This window comes from Henckelia pumila, chromosome 4 (assembly GCF_033568475.1).
Source record: "Henckelia pumila isolate YLH828 chromosome 4, ASM3356847v2, whole genome shotgun sequence".
In the NCBI taxonomy this organism is placed as follows: domain Eukaryota; kingdom Viridiplantae; phylum Streptophyta; class Magnoliopsida; order Lamiales; family Gesneriaceae; genus Henckelia; species Henckelia pumila.
Window position 1 is genome coordinate 26,794,193 of NC_133123.1, and position 19,038 is coordinate 26,813,230.

Below are 19,038 nucleotides of genomic sequence, written 5' to 3' on the forward strand. Positions count from 1 at the left end.
TGAATTACTTGAAATATATAATTGTCCTTAGATGAACACCCCACTCTCCCTCTGGATTTTTCAAACCACTGTCCCCAAATTCCAAAGTTGCGGATTTGATTTCTTTGGTGTGCGGATGCGCTGTGGACTGTGTGGAAAATGGTACAAAGTTAGCGGGCTTGACTTCCTAAGGTTGAGCCCATCAATGTTGTTCAAACGGAGTAACTGCAGGCCCAAGAAAATTTTATCGACTCAATTACAAGCGAAGCTAAATATTCTATATATATAATATAATTCAAGTTAAATATCCTCGAGTAAATCGAATACTATTTTATATTCCAAATTTCACTTTCCATTTTATTTCTTCTTGTACAATTTTTTTTTAATCTAAAAGCTGATTATTTTTTCATTTCATTTCATTTTTTCTAAAAAATATCAGCTCAATTAATGTAATTGAAGTAATTGAATTGCTTCAAAATGGTTTTTTAACCATATTTTCTCAAGGAATTAAAATTTTCACTATTTTTAGCATATATTAGTCCATTTTTTGAATTCATACCTGCCAGTGACAAAAAAAAATGGTTTTTTAACAATATTTTCTCAGGGGAATTATATTAGGCCATTTTTTGAATTCATACATGTCAGTGACAAAAAAAAAAATCGTGAAAGAGATGATTGGGAGACTTGGGACACATACGTGTTTCTTTTCCTTTTTTTTTGGGGACACAGGACCCAAACGTGTTATACACCAGTGCTCATGATATTATTTGGAAATTAAAAGAATGGGATTTTTTTGTTTTTGTTTTTGTTTTTTTAAAAAAGGTTATCGTGGGGAAAATGGTGACATCCCTTTCAAAGAATTTGGAAAAAGGCAGCAGCCCACCATTTTCATTTTTTCAACAGCTGAGTACTATAATAATTTATAATGTAATGATAATTATATCCATTTTTGTTTGGACTTGGAAATTAAGTAATCAACAGGCCAGGCCCCTGTATAAGGTTGTCGGCATAACTTAACTTTATTTACACGTGGGTCTAATTACCAAATCACAATTACAGACCAAAACATATTATCATGGACCCATAATGTTGGAGCTTAGTAGTAACATTTTGATATTTTCAGTCACAAAATGGAAAAAGGAAAAGGATACGGGTTTTCAGTATAAAAATGGATTAAAAAAAGTTTGGCCCACTTTTTTCACTGGCCGAGTTGAGTTACCCTAAAAAGAGTCCATCAAGTAAAAATCCGGTCCCATTTTAATTGGAAAAAAAAAAAAAAAAAAAAACCGCTCGCCTACGAGCTACTCAATTTTTATTTTACTTTTACTGGCAAAACTATCACTCGAATTGAGATATGGGTGGATGTTATGTTTTCACTTATCTATTGTGTTTCGCCAAATTCATATTTATATTTTTATATAGAGAAAAAATAGATTTGAGTGAAGATAGAATGGGATGGTATATTTAATGAGATGAGAAATAGTGAAAAGTCATTGACGGGTCACATATATATATTAATGGTTCATGATCGACCACGATGAGCCAAACAGAGAGGGTGCGCTGTACTGGGTTTATTACTTTCAATTATTTCAAAAAACAATAATAATAATAATAATAATAATAATAATAATAATAATAATAATAATTTCAAAATAATACAGGAACGTTCTGTATTCTGAAATCAATAATAATTAATAATAATCAATCAATTAATTTTGTGGAACCTTTCAACGACCTTTGTTGATATTCTTGATTGGCTGCGGCTGGCTGAGTTTTCAAAATGCACATCCTTTAGTGCATTAAGCGTAACGCTATAGGAATAGGAATAGGAATAGGAAATAGCAGCGATCGGCCCTACTATTCTATTCTTCTGCTCACTTCTACTTCAAGTACTCCATTTCTCTCTCTCTCTCTCTCCCCTCCGTCTAAATATGGCAAACTGAGCAGCACCAGAAACTTTCGAGCTTTAGCAGCTACTTCTCAACAAAATGGCAACCCTATGTTTGATTCTGTAGACTTGTGCTCATGGGTTCGTGTGTTTCGGTGCACAGGGAGCCGGAATCCGCCGTCAGGCTCCGCTTCTCCTTCGCCTCCAAGAATGACAAGGTATTCATCCCCGACACGGTCAACGCCGCCGATCGCACCGTCGCTGAGGTGCCTAGAAAGTCTCAGTGGTCTCGCTCCGGTACTGTGATCATTTTTCCCTCAATTATTTCCATCACACGCGTTTTTGTAGTTATTTGAATAAAGCTTTTTGTGATGGCCTACCTTGTCTACTGTTAATTTGTTTCTTCTTTTATTTTTAACATTTCTATATATTCGACCAAGATTTGATTTTGAGCACGGAAGGCTAGGCCGTTGCGTTTATGTATGTTTTATGAAACAATTTTATTATGTCTTATAAAAAGAATGACCACTCTTGATGGAATTTTTTTACCCTTGTAGAATGAAAGTTGTAGTTTTCCCCCCTTGAAAATCACACCTCCGATTTGTATGTCCTGGTTAGTTTTTCTTTCTTTTTTGTGTGAAGAGTTGGTGGGTGAACCTATCGAGGTCATTCAAATTCTATTTGATCTTGTGGCTTAGGCCGAGAGTTGTATGATGGATGACCTTTCAATCTTGTGTTAAATTTTGCATACCGTCACTATGCTTGGAAGGCCTGTGTCTCCTGTTCTTTGTATGGCTTCTATTTTGGCCAAGTTACTTGTTTCTTTTCATTTCCGATTGCCACCCTATGAGAAGAAGGGGCAGGATATTATGGTAATAGACAATAGTGAGCTAGTTGTTGTTCCTCTTCTGACATGTTTTAAACATTTCCTATTGATATTGTTTGTACATCCATGGAAAAAGACTCTTGTTAAACATTTCTTCCATTTGATTCCCAGGGCACTCTGTGTGTTCTTGTAATTTTGATGAAAAGTTCATAAAGGTATTTGAGAAGGTGCCGAGTTTGTTTTCTTATATTCTGGACAATGAAGCCATCTGGATGCCAATTTTACACAGTTTGAGTTCTGGCTTTAAAAAGGCCTACATTTAGAACTCATTGGCTTCTGGTTTCCGCTGCATTCTGATGTATTACTTTGCACGAATTGATTTATGATACGATGTGAAATGGTTCTGATTTTTATTCAGGTAGTAAAGAGGAAGCCTTCTTTGATTCTCAACCTTGGTTAGATTCAGATTGTGAAGATGACTTTCTCAGTGTTAATGGTGGTAAGAAAAAAAAAAAAAAAAAACCAACAGCATTGTATTATGTCAACAAAATTTGACCTTCGGTTTCCACCATCCTCCCCCAAGGCCCCAACTAGAATTAAGATCCTAAATTTTCTGTCTTCATGAAACAAACCCTGCATAATGTTACCTCGTTTTGCAGATTTCACCCCTTCTCGGGGGAATACTCCAGTTCATCCCAGCTTCTCAGCTGGTAACCCACGAGTAAATGATTCCCTCGTCGTGGTAGGAACTCTTGACCCCGTACCTTCGACATCTAGTCCGGATAAGAAAAAGAGACTTTCTGATCTGTTTAAAGAGAGCATACGTGCTGACCAGTACGTTGATCAAGAAAATAAGGCAGGGGGCGAAAATGCGGTTCCTGCAAACATCGAAACCAGGGAGACAAATGTAGTCCTCCAATATCCAAAATCTACGAATGGGACCCCTTATCTCTCTGGAGCAAACTCTAGGGGCAGTAGTGAAAGAACTCCCAATGGATTGTTCGAAGCAGACGAAAACTCAGTGAAGTCTGCACAATGTTGCCTTCCTCGGTTGCTTTCAAGTCGTAGCTTCAATGAAAGGAGAAAGAGGATGAGCCCTGCCCGGAATCTTGGCTCATAGACATTGGCTTCCATCTATAATTTGGCACCGTGTTTATTATGGTGAGACAGATTCCGTTCACTTTTGAGAATGCATGTAAATGTAGAAATGAGGATATAAAAATGAGGAATACATTCAACGATGCTAGAACCTGGCAAAACTAAAGTCTTGTGTAACCTGGGGAATTCAATATAGGCACAAGAGAAGCTTGTCAAAGTTCCCGAATATATCTCGTTGTCTGCCTATTTTGTTTGGCTGGCCAAAGGACATCAAGTGTGTATGCACATTATTAATTTGTTGTCAAGTCTTTATCATCCGGGCCAGTTAAATTTGGTGGGTATTTTGAGTGTGCACATTCTTGGTTACAATATGAACCAAGTCCAACAGTTTGTTTTTGTCCCATTTTTCAATAAGAAATACAGAAAGGTCACTTGGGTCATGGAGCCCAAATGAAAAATAAATGTGTATAAAGAGCCAGCGCCATGCAAGTTGTGATATTTTTGAGTTCCAACAATGAAACAGGTATCACTGAAGTTAAAATGGTTCAGACAGAAAAAAATTGTATGAAATTGGTTTCGAAATGGATTTGTATACTCGGTGAAATATATGTTGCAATCAGATAATCATATCATTTTTAGTTTTTTTCAATCCACATATGAAATATGAGGTGAATGTGAGATGCAATTTACGTAAGATAACGGTTAAATTGATTAACATTAAAGAACTTGCTGAATTTCATTATACTGATGGTCATCTCCATGTCGTTGAATCTCGTCAAAGCGGGGCAGGAGAAGCTTGTTTAATTTCTTGTAGTTGTCTGAAATGGTCTGTAAACTGTATTTGAAAAGTTATTGGTATTGCCAGCTCGTGTGGCGCATAAATGTGCATGTCGTTGTTTCGGGGATATGCTTCCAGTTCCAACTAAAAGTTGGTATTTTGTTTGTATGATTTGAGTATTATCGCAGGCCTTTTTTCATGGGTTTTAGATTCGGGAGTGTCTAATGATGCTTTCCATCATTTTATGTGTGTTGGTTTACTAAATTAAAGCTCCTTTTTTTTTTTTAACCTGACTCACTCATTACATCTAATTGATTCCATAAGTGTTGATATGAAACATTCCTTTGCAGGTGACCTTTCATCTTTAGAACCAATATTTTCCAATTCCACCATCCATTTAGTAATATTTCTTTCTTATTTCGGGGGGAAAAAACCCATCTTATTCCATCTTTTTTTCTGTTTTTCAATGCTGTTTTCCACCATCCAATGGCTTGTGAACTTGTTTGGCCATCATGTGCTATGTTGCTCGAAGATTGTGAGAGAGACGTCTTCATTTGTTGGGGTAACCTGCATTAAAAACATTGTCATAGCCGTGTGTAAAATCAGGAGCAATGAAGGTTTTAATATTTTACTTCTGTGTTTAGATTTTTCGACATGTCAAATTGTCAATCCTAGTTTGGAAATTATGAGAGTTGGCTTTTGAGGACTTTGAATAAAACTTGAGCTGGTTTGAGAGGAAACATTAATTCTTCCTCTAAAATGATATGTCATGATATTTAAACTCGTTTTTATTCTTAAGCAGCAATATTCTTTGTGTATAAGACTATATTCAATTGCACAAAAAATCAATTTTGTGAAATGAATATCTTATTCCGCGTGCAGTCAAGATGGTGGGGCCCCGCAGACACCTCCCCGCGATCTAGTCCCACCAATCTTGTTTTTCTTTTTTTTTTTTTAATTTTTTTTCCATGCGGGCCCACGAATCATTTGTTTTTCTTTTTTTTTTAAATAAAAAAACGGGATCTCAACTATTATTTTAATTTATAAAAATGATTTTAAATAAATTAAATAAATTGTTAAAAAAATCAAAAAATTTAAGAATAATTAATAAAAATATTTAAAAAGGTCAATGACTATATTTTTCAAAATCAATGAAATTTTATTTTTATTTATTTGTGTCAAATTTAATTTATGTGTCTTTTTTTTCATGTTTGTTTTTATTTTGGAATATTATGTATGCTTTTAAAATTATTTTTTTTATGTTTTAAAAAAATATTATTTTTTATTTCTTATATTTATGTGCATTTTTTAATTTAGTTTTTAATTTAATTATGTTTATTTTTAATTTGTTATATTTATGTGTATTTTTACTATATTTTAAAAGCATTATTTAATTGATTAAAAATTTATTATTACAACATCACCACTACAACATCAACACACCATTGTAGGAACACACAATGAAGTTATCAACGTTGACATTATCACGCGATCAAGTTATCAACTTGACCACACCAACTTTCTCACATCTTTTTACATGCTCTTAGAGATGGATAGCAATCGCACAAAAATCCTATCCCCTAGTGTCCCTTCAAAGACAAATTGAGAATAAAATTATCTTTAAGACTTTAATTGCAAAATAAATTCATCTCTTCGAATCCCCAGTGTCCTAATTATTTACAATTCTATATTCTAAAAAATTTGAAAACTTCAGAAATAAAATTTAAAAAGTCAGTTTTATAAAAAAAAAAAAAAAGGTTGCACACCCCCTATAAAATTAGTGCAAAGGAGAAATAAAAAAATAAAAAAAATAAAATGGAAACTGGGTCTTTGCTTAAAATCATATTGAGGCCCCCACCCAATTTGAGCAGAAACCCAAATAGTATCTACCTAAAGCGGCTCCAATCGATGTTGTTCGGCTTTGGAGAAGGTTCATTTCGGCTCGGCGCAAGTGCTTAGACGACGCCTTCATTCGCCGCGAAGCCCCTTCTAAATTTGGATCCCTGATTCTAAATGGTACAAAATATGCATGCCAATTTAGCATAATGTTAGAAACTATAAGCTTGTTTGAAGAATTTTTGAGTCCTTTCTGTTGTTGTGGATGTAAATTTGATTTGAATCAATCTTGATATCTATTGAGCTGTAAATGGAGATATATTTTGATTGTTCAATTTCTTTGCAGTTGCTTTTATCGATTTTTGTTCCTTTGCATTTGGAAATTTGGGAAGAAACAACCATGAAAATGTTTGGTTCTGAAGGAAAAAAAAAACCAAGTAAATGCTTGGAAATATTTTGTAGTTTTTACTTTTCCACTTGCTAAAATTCGATGCAATTTAGTCTGAAGCAATGGATATCATCCAACAGAATATGAATGTACAAACTTAGCACAATTAAAATTTGTCGATTCAATTCATTTTGCTGCTACACACAATATACCAAATGGTCCAAAATCAAATTCAAGTAGTATACTCGTAATTTCTATTGGGGATGGTACAAAGGACTTGTCCTCATACCCCGGAACTGTAAGTTTTGCCGCTATACCAAAAGGTCCAAAATCAAGTTCATCAACCGAAATAATCTACCACAAACAGATGGCATTATAACAAATATTTGAGATATGCAAACTAAATATATGATATCAACTCAAACAAAACAAAGTCAAACCGATGTATAGTAGTGTAAAGCATGAAGAGCTAGGTGGTTCGATTGCCAAATTTTGCTAGAAAAGAATAAAGATTCCTCCTTTCCAAAAGTGGTGTGCATGATAAGGGAGAAAAACTTTAAAAAAAATTTATTTTTATTTTGAGTTTTAGTTGATTTAATTAAGGTTTTATGATTATAAGTAGTTTATGCTTTCAACTTGATTTAGAATTCTTTCCTGGATAGATAACTGAATATACTCCCAAAACATATTTAATACCAATCAAAGGCCAGAAAAGTGAATTTAAATTATTTCATGACTACTGCAATGAGCTCGTTATTACGGTGTTCATATAATTAATTCAAGAGAAACATGGTCGGGCTCACCCACACTGCTAGGTTAAGTTTCGTACTCGTTGGTTAGGACTTAGGACATAGCTAAACCTTGTATGGTGCCTAATCTTCTGTAGAATTGTTGGAGGAAGAAAAATAAATATAAAAAGAAAGAAGAGAGGAAGGCAAATTATCGTCATTTTCAGTTTAAGGTAAGGTTTGTGTTCCGGATATTGCTTGTTGCAGAGAGCTTTTTTCTGCATCTCATTCGCAGCAAATTTATTGTTCTTTATTTCAGGACGGTTCAAAATAGATGGCACTTCCATACATTAACTGTTTTCAACTTCCAAAAATTTCTACGAAATGCCATCTTTCTGTTTCTCCTATTGGAGCACAAAGGCCGGCCTCCTGCTTATACGCTTGCCTTAAAACTTCGGATCCGGTCTTTCACGGAGAAGCAAAGGTGAAGTGATGTTGATATTTGGTTTAGATTGTTATCTGTGAAAGTACATTGAGCTTATGCTTGTGATTTGTTGGCTTGATCTTGACTTGAGGTAGTTTTTGTGCTTGCATTTAGCTTAAGAAAGATGAAAGATTGAGCATATCTCCAGAGTTTGCTTACTTTGATTTTAAACAGATCATCATTTTGCAAACATTATATGTGGTTTGGATACGAACCAGAAGTAGTTTTAGTTATCTTGAAGCTGGTGATCACTTGACATTTTCTGAGTTATAACGTTCTCAACAATTTCCACATGATCATCATTTTTCTGGTTAATAATATTGCAATTACTTCCATCACCAGTAAGAAGATCTATATGCCTGTGGGACAGGAATTCTGCAATTGTTCCAGTGTGGTATTTTGCTATGAAAGCTAGCATAATGCAACATCTAAATCATATCATATATATCTATATATATGACGCTCTTCAAGTAATCAGATTGCGATTTGCACAATCAGGCATTGAAGAGAAGAGCAGTCGCAAGTCATAGTGCTTAATGATAGTAGAGATTTTGCCACTCCTGATTAACTCAAGATGCTGAACATCGAAGGAAGAGAAATACATTGCTGTTGCTTCTTGGTTGAAGATGGCTGAGTTGAAGTGAAGGTATGTTGATACTGTGAATTTTGTGCTCATGTGTAACTTGGTAAGTTGCGTCCTTATGAATGAATTATCCACTTGGGAGTAACTAGTAAGCATGCGAACTTTTGGGATATCAGTATAATTTTCCTGGTTTGATGCCCACGAATTTTATTGCATTATCAAGATATTCCAATTTAACATAAAATATTTCCTATCCTGCTAAATAGAGTCAAATTACCACTCTTTTTCGATTTACATACATGCATGATATTTTTTTAAAAAATCTCGCTTAAATTCGAAAGTACTTATTTATTAGTCATAACTCAAAATGTATAACTACAATTAAATAAATCTCAAAAGGCGCCACTGGTTTCTCGAGGCTGATGGAGTAGACGAGAGCGACTAGCGAGGTCAAATGATCGCGATCGCGAGTTTGATTTCTCCTAGACTCTTACCAAGATTTTGTCGGTCGAGTTTGTCACAAGATACTTGCCTAATGATAATTACCATATTGGCATAGTTTACGCACCCGAAAAATAGCCGAGGTAGAGATTCTCTGGTAAAAAATTAAAAAAGTAAATAAAAAATCTTAAAACATAAGACAAAACAAGTTGCTAATACAAAACAATATTCCAACAACTATAATAAACCATCACACTTCATGATTTCCCACGAAAGAAAAAGCACCAAAGGAAATGAACGACCCCGTCAGAATAAGTAAAGCATTAACTCTCTTCCTCTCCAATTAGGATTAGTGCTACAAAACGTAATCCAATCAGCTTTCGAATTAGTGGAATGCCCCTCAGCTTGTCTAACATTAATAACAATAATATGTATATAATAATACTAATTATTGAGCCTTTTTCATTACTATAATCTTTCCAAATCTGTGGGTTTAAAGCTGCCAAATTTGGCCCAATCCCAGGTTCCTTTTCTTTATGTATTTTAACATCTCGATTTAGGATTACCAAATGCTATGCCAACACCTTCATGACAATGAAACTTCCAAATAATTACTCACTTTCAAGCCTTAACTAATATTTCAAATTAATCTTTATATATATTGACCACATTCTTAAATGAGTTTTGAAAAACGACAAAAAAAACACCCTTCTCAAATTTGAAATCAAATGTTTACTCACATGTTTTTTTTTTATAAAAAAATATGGATATAAATATTTATTTATAAACCAATTAATTAGTTATTAGTTTTAAAAAATTCGAAAAGGAGAGACAAAAAATCCACCAACTAATCAGTGGACAGACAGCACATAACATTTGGAATAAAGAATTGTTGAATGCGGTGATGCAACGAATGACACGTCTAATTTCATTCCACTATATAGGGTTTGTGCTAAACAATTTTATCTTCACTTGGTCCACATTACATTAAACTAAATAGGTTTCGTTATAATAATCATAATACAACGCTCCCTCGGAAAATTAAAGTTTTCGATTGTATTATATGCAAATGTTGTTTCATGCTAATAATACGATTCAATATCTTTGTCTTTCAATTTATTATTTTAATTTTTTATCACCTCATTAACGAGTCAAACGATGTCTTGATCTATTCGAGAACAAAAATATAACATTTTAAATTTTTTATTGAACTTCAAGTAAAAGTTAATTGATTAAATAACCAATAATTCGGTTGATGATCATTTGCGAAAAGAAAAAAATCAGTGTTCAAAGTTGGTAGAGTGTTCAAAGCTTGCTCCCAAACCAATGCTTAAAAATCCTAAATTCACTGCCAAGAAGACAATAATCCCAAACAAAACCCATCTTTAATCGCCCATCTTGGCCTTGAAATTTTGTCTTAGCCCAAATAAAAAATCATATGGCCTGTCGATGCTGGCCGTTGGCGCGTGGAAGTTTATATAGTTGCGAGATTATTGTATTTTCAAGGGGGGGAAAAAAAGGAGCTTTTGATGTATTCTGCCCACTGATATACATGTATATACTGCCACTGTCCAATTGAAAATTCCATGATTAATGCTTGAAAATATATATATATATATATATATATATATATATATATATATATATATTCAATCATACAGCATCAAACACCAGCAAGTCAGCTGCTGCACAGCCCGCTTTTTTTTTTTCCATATCACAGAAATGGCCTTTTTAAACATAAGAAAATATAAAATAGAGAAAAACCCCACCTGCTTTCCGAAATCGACGATGCAATTGTTGGTTTTGCCATTTTTTAATAATTTTCTCAAGTTTTTTAATCCTCTCAGCAAATGGAAGGGTCCCATTCTCTCAAGAATCCAGTCCCGGTTCTTGGAGTACTTGAACCTCTCCTCGCCTCAATGCCCCCTTTTCTTTTTGCAATATATATATATATATACGCACACACACACACACACACCTTCGCCTCCTCTATTTAATAATTAAATCTGTAGGGTTTAGCAAAGTCATTGTGTGCTTCGGTTTCTCTTTTTACTCTCGAGGGTTGAATGTGTGTGTTCTTGTCTTGTGGGTGGTTCGCTGGTACGTTTATTTCTTGTATTTGTCTTAAAGTTCTTATTACTGTTTCTGTATTTGAAAAGTTATTTGTATTGCCAGCTCTTGTATGTCATAAGTGGTGCATAAATGTACATATCTTTTGCTTCAGGGATATGCCTCCAAGTAAGTTCAGATTTTGGTATTTTGTTTGTATTGTTTGAATGTCATTTTGTGGCTTTTTTCATGGGTTTTAGGTTTGGGAGTATCTAATGATGCTTTTCCATCATTCAAGTGTGTTTGGTCGAATAAAGCTCTTTTTTTTTTTTTAACGTGACCCACTCATTGCATCTAATCGATTCCATAAATGTTGATATGAAATATACCTTTCTGGTGAAATCTTTGATCTTGAGAACAAAGGTTTTGCACCATCCATTTAGCTAAATTTCTTTCTTATTTTAATTGAAAAAGGGAACCATCCTATGTATAGGTAATGAAAAAAGGTTCCATCTTGCATTTTTTTCCCCCTGTTTTTGGATGCTAACAGTAATGTTTGGTTCAAAATGAAATCTTTACAGGATCATGTGTGTTGAAATTTGGACATTTAGGTGCTATAAAGAAAGCTTTTCTTGATTCTATCTTTTACATATTGAATCCGATGTGGAATGTGATACATAGTTAGGTGGTATTGTATTTGATGATAATTTCTTATATTTTACAAACGATAAACAAATGTCTGAAGGAAACATTGTAGCTAAAGAAGAAGATAGATTTACAAGAACCTGCTAATTCTCTGCTCCAACTTCATGGGCCAGATTTGAATCTTAGTAAAAGTGATTGGATTGATACTTCTTACCCCAAAAGGAACAGGATGTCCGAAGATGATGACAGGTCAGATCAGAGAGGATTTATTCCATCTGGGGATGATAATATGGTTGATTTGTCCAACGTACCTCAGGATGCAGATTATTCACGCATGTCTCTTAGCTACGAGTTAGAGAATCTTATTTTCGCCAGGTTCCCAAGATCAGAATATTGGAAATTATGCTTTGTGAATAAGAGGTGCTTGAATCTTGTAAGAAGCGGTGAGCTTTACAAGATCAGGAACGAGATTGGGTTCAAAGAGCCTTCTGTTTTCATGTTTACTAGTGGGGAGAGCAGTTGGTGGGTATTTGATCGTGAATTCAGGTCCCATAGGCGGCTCCCGGTTCTGCCATCCGACCCTTGTTTTGCTTCTGGAGACAAGGAATCGCTCTGTGCTGGAACTCATCTGCTTGTTTCTGGCAGAGAGATAGATGGCCTAGTTATTTGGAGGTACGAATTGGCTAAGAACATCTGGTATAAGGGTCCATCGATGATATGCCCAAGATGCTTGTTCGCTTCTGCTACATGTGGTAGCCGTGCTTATGTTGCTGGTGGGATGGGAACAGCATTGAGAAGTGAAGTCTACGACACCGCAGAGAAATATAACCCCGACAGTGGTTTGTGGGAACCTCTCCCGAAAATGAAGAAGAAAAGGAAGTTTTGCTCTGGTTGCTACATGGACAATAGGTTTTACGTGATTGGAGGGAGAAACGACGATGGGGAACTCACATGTGGTGAATTCTTCGACGAAACTAGAAACAGATGGGAACTTTTACCAGACATGTTAAAAGATTTTCCTACGCAATCATCACATTCACCACCACTTCTTGCTGTTGTAAAGAATGAGCTCTACTCACTGGAGGCTTCTTCCAACCAGGTTAAGTTGTACTTGAAGCATACAAACACGTGGAAACAATTGGGGACGGTTCCAGTGAGAGCTGATTACAACAGAGGGTGGGGAATCGCGTTCAAGTCTTTGGGCAACGAGCTACTTGTGATAGGATCGTCATCTGTTTCTCCTGCTGGGAATCACATGGCTATTTATACTTGTATCCCGGACTCTGATTCAGATGAGTTGCGGTGGAAACCTCTGCACTGCGGAAGCAATGGGCTTAGCCACTTCATCTTAAACTGTTCTGTTATGGTAGCCTGAAGAGTGGGATACAAATTAAAGAGTGTGTGTTCTGGGAATCTTAACACTGTAGTATGCATGTATCCAACTGTTTTTTCTTGTGATGTATATTTTGTACTTTATTGTCTTGTGAGAAGTCGACGGTTCCATGGAATTTGTTCATTCCATGTTACAATGTAACAGCAAGTCTCTGTCTCCTGAGAAGGAACATAATTTAAATCAAACAAAACACAGAATATATATAGATAGACTGTTCCTTTCAAACTAAATAAATGAAAACTATTATTTTTATAGAAAAAAACATTAATTATGTCACGTGTCAATTGCTGTGGCCAATCAAATACACCATTAAACGCACTGATAATTATAAAAAAAAATTAATTGTTTGTTTCTTGAAATTAAAAAAGAGTAATGGCATAATAAATCCATGTTTTCAAAGTCCCTATAGCGTTCTAATTAATTTTAGAATAACTAGTAAAAATGCACGCACATAAAATCACTTATTTTATGATCAATTAGTTATATAATTAAATTAAAGATAATATTAATAATGAAATATATAGTGACATTTGTTATATATATATATATATATATATATATTCTAAAGCATATCACATATTTTTAATATTCATCTACTTCATTATCTAATTTAAAAAAAGTATTGACTCATAAATCTATATATAACTTAGAAACATGAATATATCATAATTAAAAAATAAGATACCATGGAAAAATATTTAGCACATTGAGCACAAAATTATATATAGATGGAAGTATAAAGTGATGAAAAAAATACTCAAAACATAGACTCAAAATATTAAATGACAAAAAATAATAATAAATCAAAGCATATGATATAATTGTAACAATTAGTATTTATATAAAACAATATACGAAATTAGTATTCATATAAAATCACTTATTTTATGATCAATTAGTTATATAATTAAATTAAAGATAATATTAATAATGAAATATATAGTGGCATTTATATATATATATATATATATATATATTCTAAAGCATATCACATATGAATATAAGCATATCACATATTTTTAATATTCATCTACTTCACTATCTAATTTTAAAAAAGTATTGACTCATAAATCTATATATAACTTAGAAACATGAATATATCATAATTAAAAAATAAGATAAAATTATATATAGATGCAAGTATAAAGTGATGAAAAAATACTCAAAACATAGACTCAAAATATTAAATGACCAAAAACAATAATAAATAAAAGCATATGATATAATTGTAACAATTAGTATTTACATAAAACAATATATGAAATTAGTGTTCATAAATAACAAATAACATAATAACTAAAATTGTTAAGCTGCTGAGTTTTTTTTTGTCATATTAATTCATTACTTTATGACCTTTTATTTGAAATTTCTAACTTTTTTTAATATATATATATATATATATATATATACACTCTTTTTGTTTATTTATTAAATTATAATATGATCTATTTAACATAGAAATATAACAATTAATACAAAACTTATAAAAAAGTTTTTAAAAACACTTAAATAATATGATTATCACCTCATCGTTTTCTATAAGAATTAGTATAAGTTTTAAACACTTAAATAATATTTAATATGTTGACTATTAATTTATCACTCCATTTATTTGTACTAAAACCTTCAAAATTAAATCAAATTAAATTTTCATAATAAATGTTATATTTTTGTATTAGTTGAAAAATAATTTTAAAAATAATTATCAATTCAATATATTAATAATATGATATTGATATCTATGATGATAAAAAAAAACATTCTTCTACAAAAGCTTTTGATGACAAATTAATGATATATTAAAACATTTCAATAAACTCAATATTATTATTATAATTATATTATTATCATCATCATTATTATCATTATTATGTTTTAAAATAAATAAATGATTTTTATGATAAAGTAATTAATTAATAAAAAAAATACTAAATCCACTCACTTTTTTATTACTACTATTATTATTATTTATTAATTTAAATTAGTCTTTTATATTAGTTAATAGTTTATATCATCATCTAATCATCTTAAATAATTTTTTTCTTAAATATTATTATATATAAAAAGATAGTTTTACTAAGTATTATTTCATATTAATTAATAACTTAATTCTCATCCTAAATTTATCATATTTAGTTAGGGTTTTGTTTTCTTTTGTTTCATCAACTAAAAACTAAACATATCAAGTATAATGATAGATAATTTATAAAAATTTTAATTAATAAACTTTTTATTAATTATTTAACAAAATAATTTTTTATTCAAAAAGTAAAAAATATAACAAAATAAATTAATCTCCTTACCAAACATTTTTTAATAAATAATAACGATTTTAATTACATCGTAAAAAAATAGTTTAGTATACATAATAATTTACATATATCAAAGTATTCTAATTTACTACGTTTTTATTAATATTTGATTTTTGTATCAATTCATATATAATGTTTTTTTGTCAAAGTGATCACTCAAATACATGATATTTTATTTATATTAAAGTGTATATTTCGTAAGGAATTATTACTAATTATTGATTTATAAGTTATATGATAATAAATTTACATAACCAATTTTTTTCTTTGAAATTATGTAACCATTTTTTTAGAATCAAACAAACTAATACCATAATCTTGAGCCAAATAGTATAAGTATAGAATTACTAAAAACATAGATCTTTGAATAAATCATCATAATATATAATTGAAATAAATATTGGATATTTGAATTTTTGTCTATTTACTTTAACTATTTTATGAGAATATGTCAAAATGCTTTATATTTGTACTATAAGCAATTATTATTTTGAAATTTTGAATTTCTGTCTATTTAATAACTTTAAATATTTTTTTGGAATTTGTCAAAATTCTATATAATTTTACTAAATGCATTTTTTTAAAAAAATTTGCAAGAATTTTTTATATATTATTTATCGATAACAATAATATATTCTTTTATTGAATTGTATTAATATGTTATTTCCAAATTTATACTGGAATATTACAACTACATGGACAAAAAGAAAAAAAAATCATATAATTACATATAAAACTTATGTATAAAAATTTGACACAATTAATAGTAAGAAGGAAATAAAGTGGAAAAACATATAAACTTATTTGTGACTAATATATCATGACATAATTAATAGTATGATAGAGCTAAAGACTTAAGTAGAAGTCATAGTTAGATCAAATTAAATAGAGTCCATCAAAATGAAAATTATATTTGAAATTATTGTGTTGTACATTTTACTTTTTGTCCCTTTTTTTGTAATTTACAATATAACTCTTATTATTGTCTCATTAATATAGAATAAAAAAGGTAAAAATATATATACACAATGAAAAAACTTTACCTATACATTTTTGTCTATTTACTTTAAATATTTGAAATTTTTTAAAACATCATATAAATTTTATTATAATCATTTATTTATTCTCGAATACTTTTTATTAATATACTGTTTGAATTATCATTATAATAGATCTTTGAAATAAATCATCCTACTAAATAATTGAAACAAATCTTGAATTTTTGAATTTTTGTCTATTTACTTTAAATATTTTATGAAAATATGTCAAAATACTATATATTTTTACTATAAGCATTTATTATTTTGGAATTTTGAATTTCTTTCTTTTTAATTAGTTTAAATATTTTTTTAATAATTTGTCAAAATGCTATATAATTTTACTATATGCATTTACAATATAACTTTTATTATTTTTTTATTAATATAGAATAAAATGGTAAATATATATATATACACAATGAAAAAACTTTACCTATACATTTTTGTCTATTTACTTTAAATATTTGAATTTTTTTAAAACATCATATACTTTTTATTATAACCATTTATTTATTTTCGAAGATTTTTTATTAATATACTTTTTGAATTATCATTATAATAGATATTTGAAATAAATCATCCTAATAAATAATTGAAACAAATCTTGGATTTTTGAATTTTTGTTTATTTATTTTAATGTTTTATGAGAATTTGTCAAAATGCTATATATTTTTATTATGCGCATTTATTAGTTTGGAAATTTTAATTTCATTCTTTTTAATTACTTTAAATATTTTTTTAAGAAATATTTGTCAAAATGCTGTATAATTTTACCATATGCATTTGTTTATTTTTTAGAAGCAAACAAACTAATACCATAATCTTGAACCAAATAGTATAAGTATAAAATTACTAAAAATATATATCTTTGAATAAATTATCATAATAAATAATTGAAATAAATCTTGGATATTTAAATTTTTGTCTATTTACGTTTAAATATTTTACGAGAATCTGTCAAAATGCTTTATATTTTTACTATAAGCAATTATTAGTTTGAAATTTTAAATTTCTGTCTATTTAATTATTTTAAATAATTGTTGAGAATTTGTCAAAATTCTATATAATTTTACTAAATGCATATAATTTTACTATATGCATTTTTTTAAAAAAAATTTGCAAAAATTTTTAATATACTATTTATTGATGACAATAATATATCATTTGATTGAATAGTATTAATATGTTATTTCAAAATTTATACTGAATATTACAAATACAAGGACGAAAAGAAAAAAATCATATAATAACATATAAAATTTATGTACAAAATTTTGACACAATTATTAGTAAGAAGGAAATAAAGTGAAAGAACATATAAATTTTATGTGTGAATATTTGACATAATTAATAGTATGATAGAGCTAAAGTACAAGTCATAGCTAGATCAAATTAAATAGATTTCATCAAAATGAAAGTTATATGTAAAATTATTGTGTTGTGTATTTTACATTTTTGTTTCTTTATTTTTTGTAATTTTACAAATATAACCCTCATTATTTTTTGATTTATATAGAATAAAAGGGTAAATATGTATATACACAATGAAAAAAGTTTACCTATACATTTTTGTCTATCTACTTTAAATATTTGAAATTTTTTAAAACATAATATAATTTTTATTGCAATCATTTATTTATTTTTGAAGACTTTTTATTAATATACTATTTGAATTATCTTTATAATAGATCTTTGAAATAAAGCATCATAATAAATAATTAAAACAAATCTTGAAGTCTTGAATTTCTGTTTATTTATTTTAAATATTTTATGAGAATCTGTCAAAATATTATATATTTTTACTATAAGCATTTATTATTTTGCAATTTTGAATTTCTTTCTATTTAATTACTTTAAATATTTTTTAAGAATTTGTCAAAATGCTATATAATTTTACTATATGCATTTTTGCAAAAAAATTTAATATGCTATTTTTCGATAACAATAATCTATTTCTCAATTAAATAATAATATATTATTAAAAAATTTGTATTAGAATATGACAAATAATGGACAAAAGAAAAGAAATATAAATTATATGACTCATACATATTTGACACAGTTAATAGTATGATAAAACTAAAGTGAAAGTTATAGAATTAAATAGAAGTCATTAAAATAAAATTTATATGTGAAATTATTGTGGTATGCATTTTACATCTTTGTTCCTATCATTTTTGTAATTTTACAAATATAACTCTCATTATTATCTCATTTATATAGAATAAAAGGGTAAACATGTATATACACATTGCAAAAATTTTACCCCTACATTCATGCTTTTATAGTAGAAATATATATAACCCTCATTATTATCTCATTTATATAGAATAAAAGGGTAAACATGTATATACGCATTGCAAAAATTTTACCTCTACATTCATGCTTTTATAGTAGAAATAGAAAATAGATACAACCCTCATTATTATCTCATTTATATAGAATAAAAGACTAAACATGTATATACGTATTGCAAAAATTTTACCCCTACATTCATGCTTTTATAATAGAAATAGAAAATAGATACAACCCTCATTATTATCTCATTTATATAGAATAAAAGAGTAAAC

At 29.6% G+C, this 19,038-nt stretch overlaps 2 protein-coding genes and 1 long non-coding RNA gene across 5 annotated transcripts; all 3 read left to right on the forward strand.

Moving 5' to 3' along the window:
- The first annotated feature begins 1,787 nt into the window (after positions 1-1,787).
- LOC140863987 (uncharacterized protein At3g27210-like) lies at positions 1,788-4,121 on the forward strand. Its single transcript, XM_073267835.1, has 3 exons — positions 1,788-2,164; positions 3,112-3,192; positions 3,353-4,121. The coding sequence occupies exons 1-3, from the start codon at positions 2,005-2,007 to the stop codon at positions 3,811-3,813; spliced, it is 702 nt and encodes a 233-aa protein (XP_073123936.1). The 5' UTR covers positions 1,788-2,004; the 3' UTR covers positions 3,814-4,121.
- A 2,305-nt stretch (positions 4,122-6,426) lies between these two features.
- Positions 6,427-8,852, forward strand: LOC140867250 (uncharacterized). The gene is made up of 4 exons (XR_012145086.1): positions 6,427-6,585; positions 7,680-7,754; positions 7,841-8,005; positions 8,504-8,852. It is a non-coding gene; the product is annotated as an uncharacterized lncRNA (long non-coding RNA).
- A 1,850-nt stretch (positions 8,853-10,702) lies between these two features.
- Positions 10,703-13,231, forward strand: LOC140865759 (F-box/kelch-repeat protein At3g27150). 3 transcript variants are annotated; one of them, XM_073270516.1, is made up of 3 exons: positions 10,703-11,129; positions 11,205-11,267; positions 11,897-13,231. In XM_073270516.1, exons 1-3 carry the CDS (start codon positions 11,096-11,098, stop codon positions 13,096-13,098), a joined length of 1,299 nt encoding a protein of 432 aa, XP_073126617.1. In that variant the 5' UTR covers positions 10,703-11,095; the 3' UTR covers positions 13,099-13,231. The 3 variants fall into 3 exon arrangements, with proteins under 3 accessions (XP_073126617.1, XP_073126616.1, XP_073126618.1); XM_073270517.1 differs by having other exon boundaries at positions 11,103-11,129; positions 11,824-13,231; XM_073270515.1 differs by having other exon boundaries at positions 10,704-11,267.
- The last annotated feature ends 5,807 nt before the right edge of the window (positions 13,232-19,038 follow it).

Bases quoted from the DNA above. Each gene is read 5' to 3' on its own strand.
- LOC140863987 (XM_073267835.1), top strand. From the start codon at position 2,005: ATGGGTTCGTGTGTTTCGGTGCACAGGGAGCCGGAATCCGCCGTCAGG. The intron at 2,165-3,111 runs GTACTGTGATCA...ATTTTTATTCAG, and splicing joins GTCTCAGTGGTCTCGCTCCG to GTAGTAAAGAGGAAGCCTTC. The intron at 3,193-3,352 runs GTAAGAAAAAAA...CTCGTTTTGCAG, and splicing joins CTTTCTCAGTGTTAATGGTG to ATTTCACCCCTTCTCGGGGG.
- LOC140865759 (XM_073270515.1), top strand. From the start codon at position 11,096: ATGTGTGTGTTCTTGTCTTGTGGGTGGTTCGCTGGTACGTTTATTTCT. The intron at 11,268-11,896 runs GTAAGTTCAGAT...TTCATGGGCCAG, and splicing joins CTTCAGGGATATGCCTCCAA to ATTTGAATCTTAGTAAAAGT.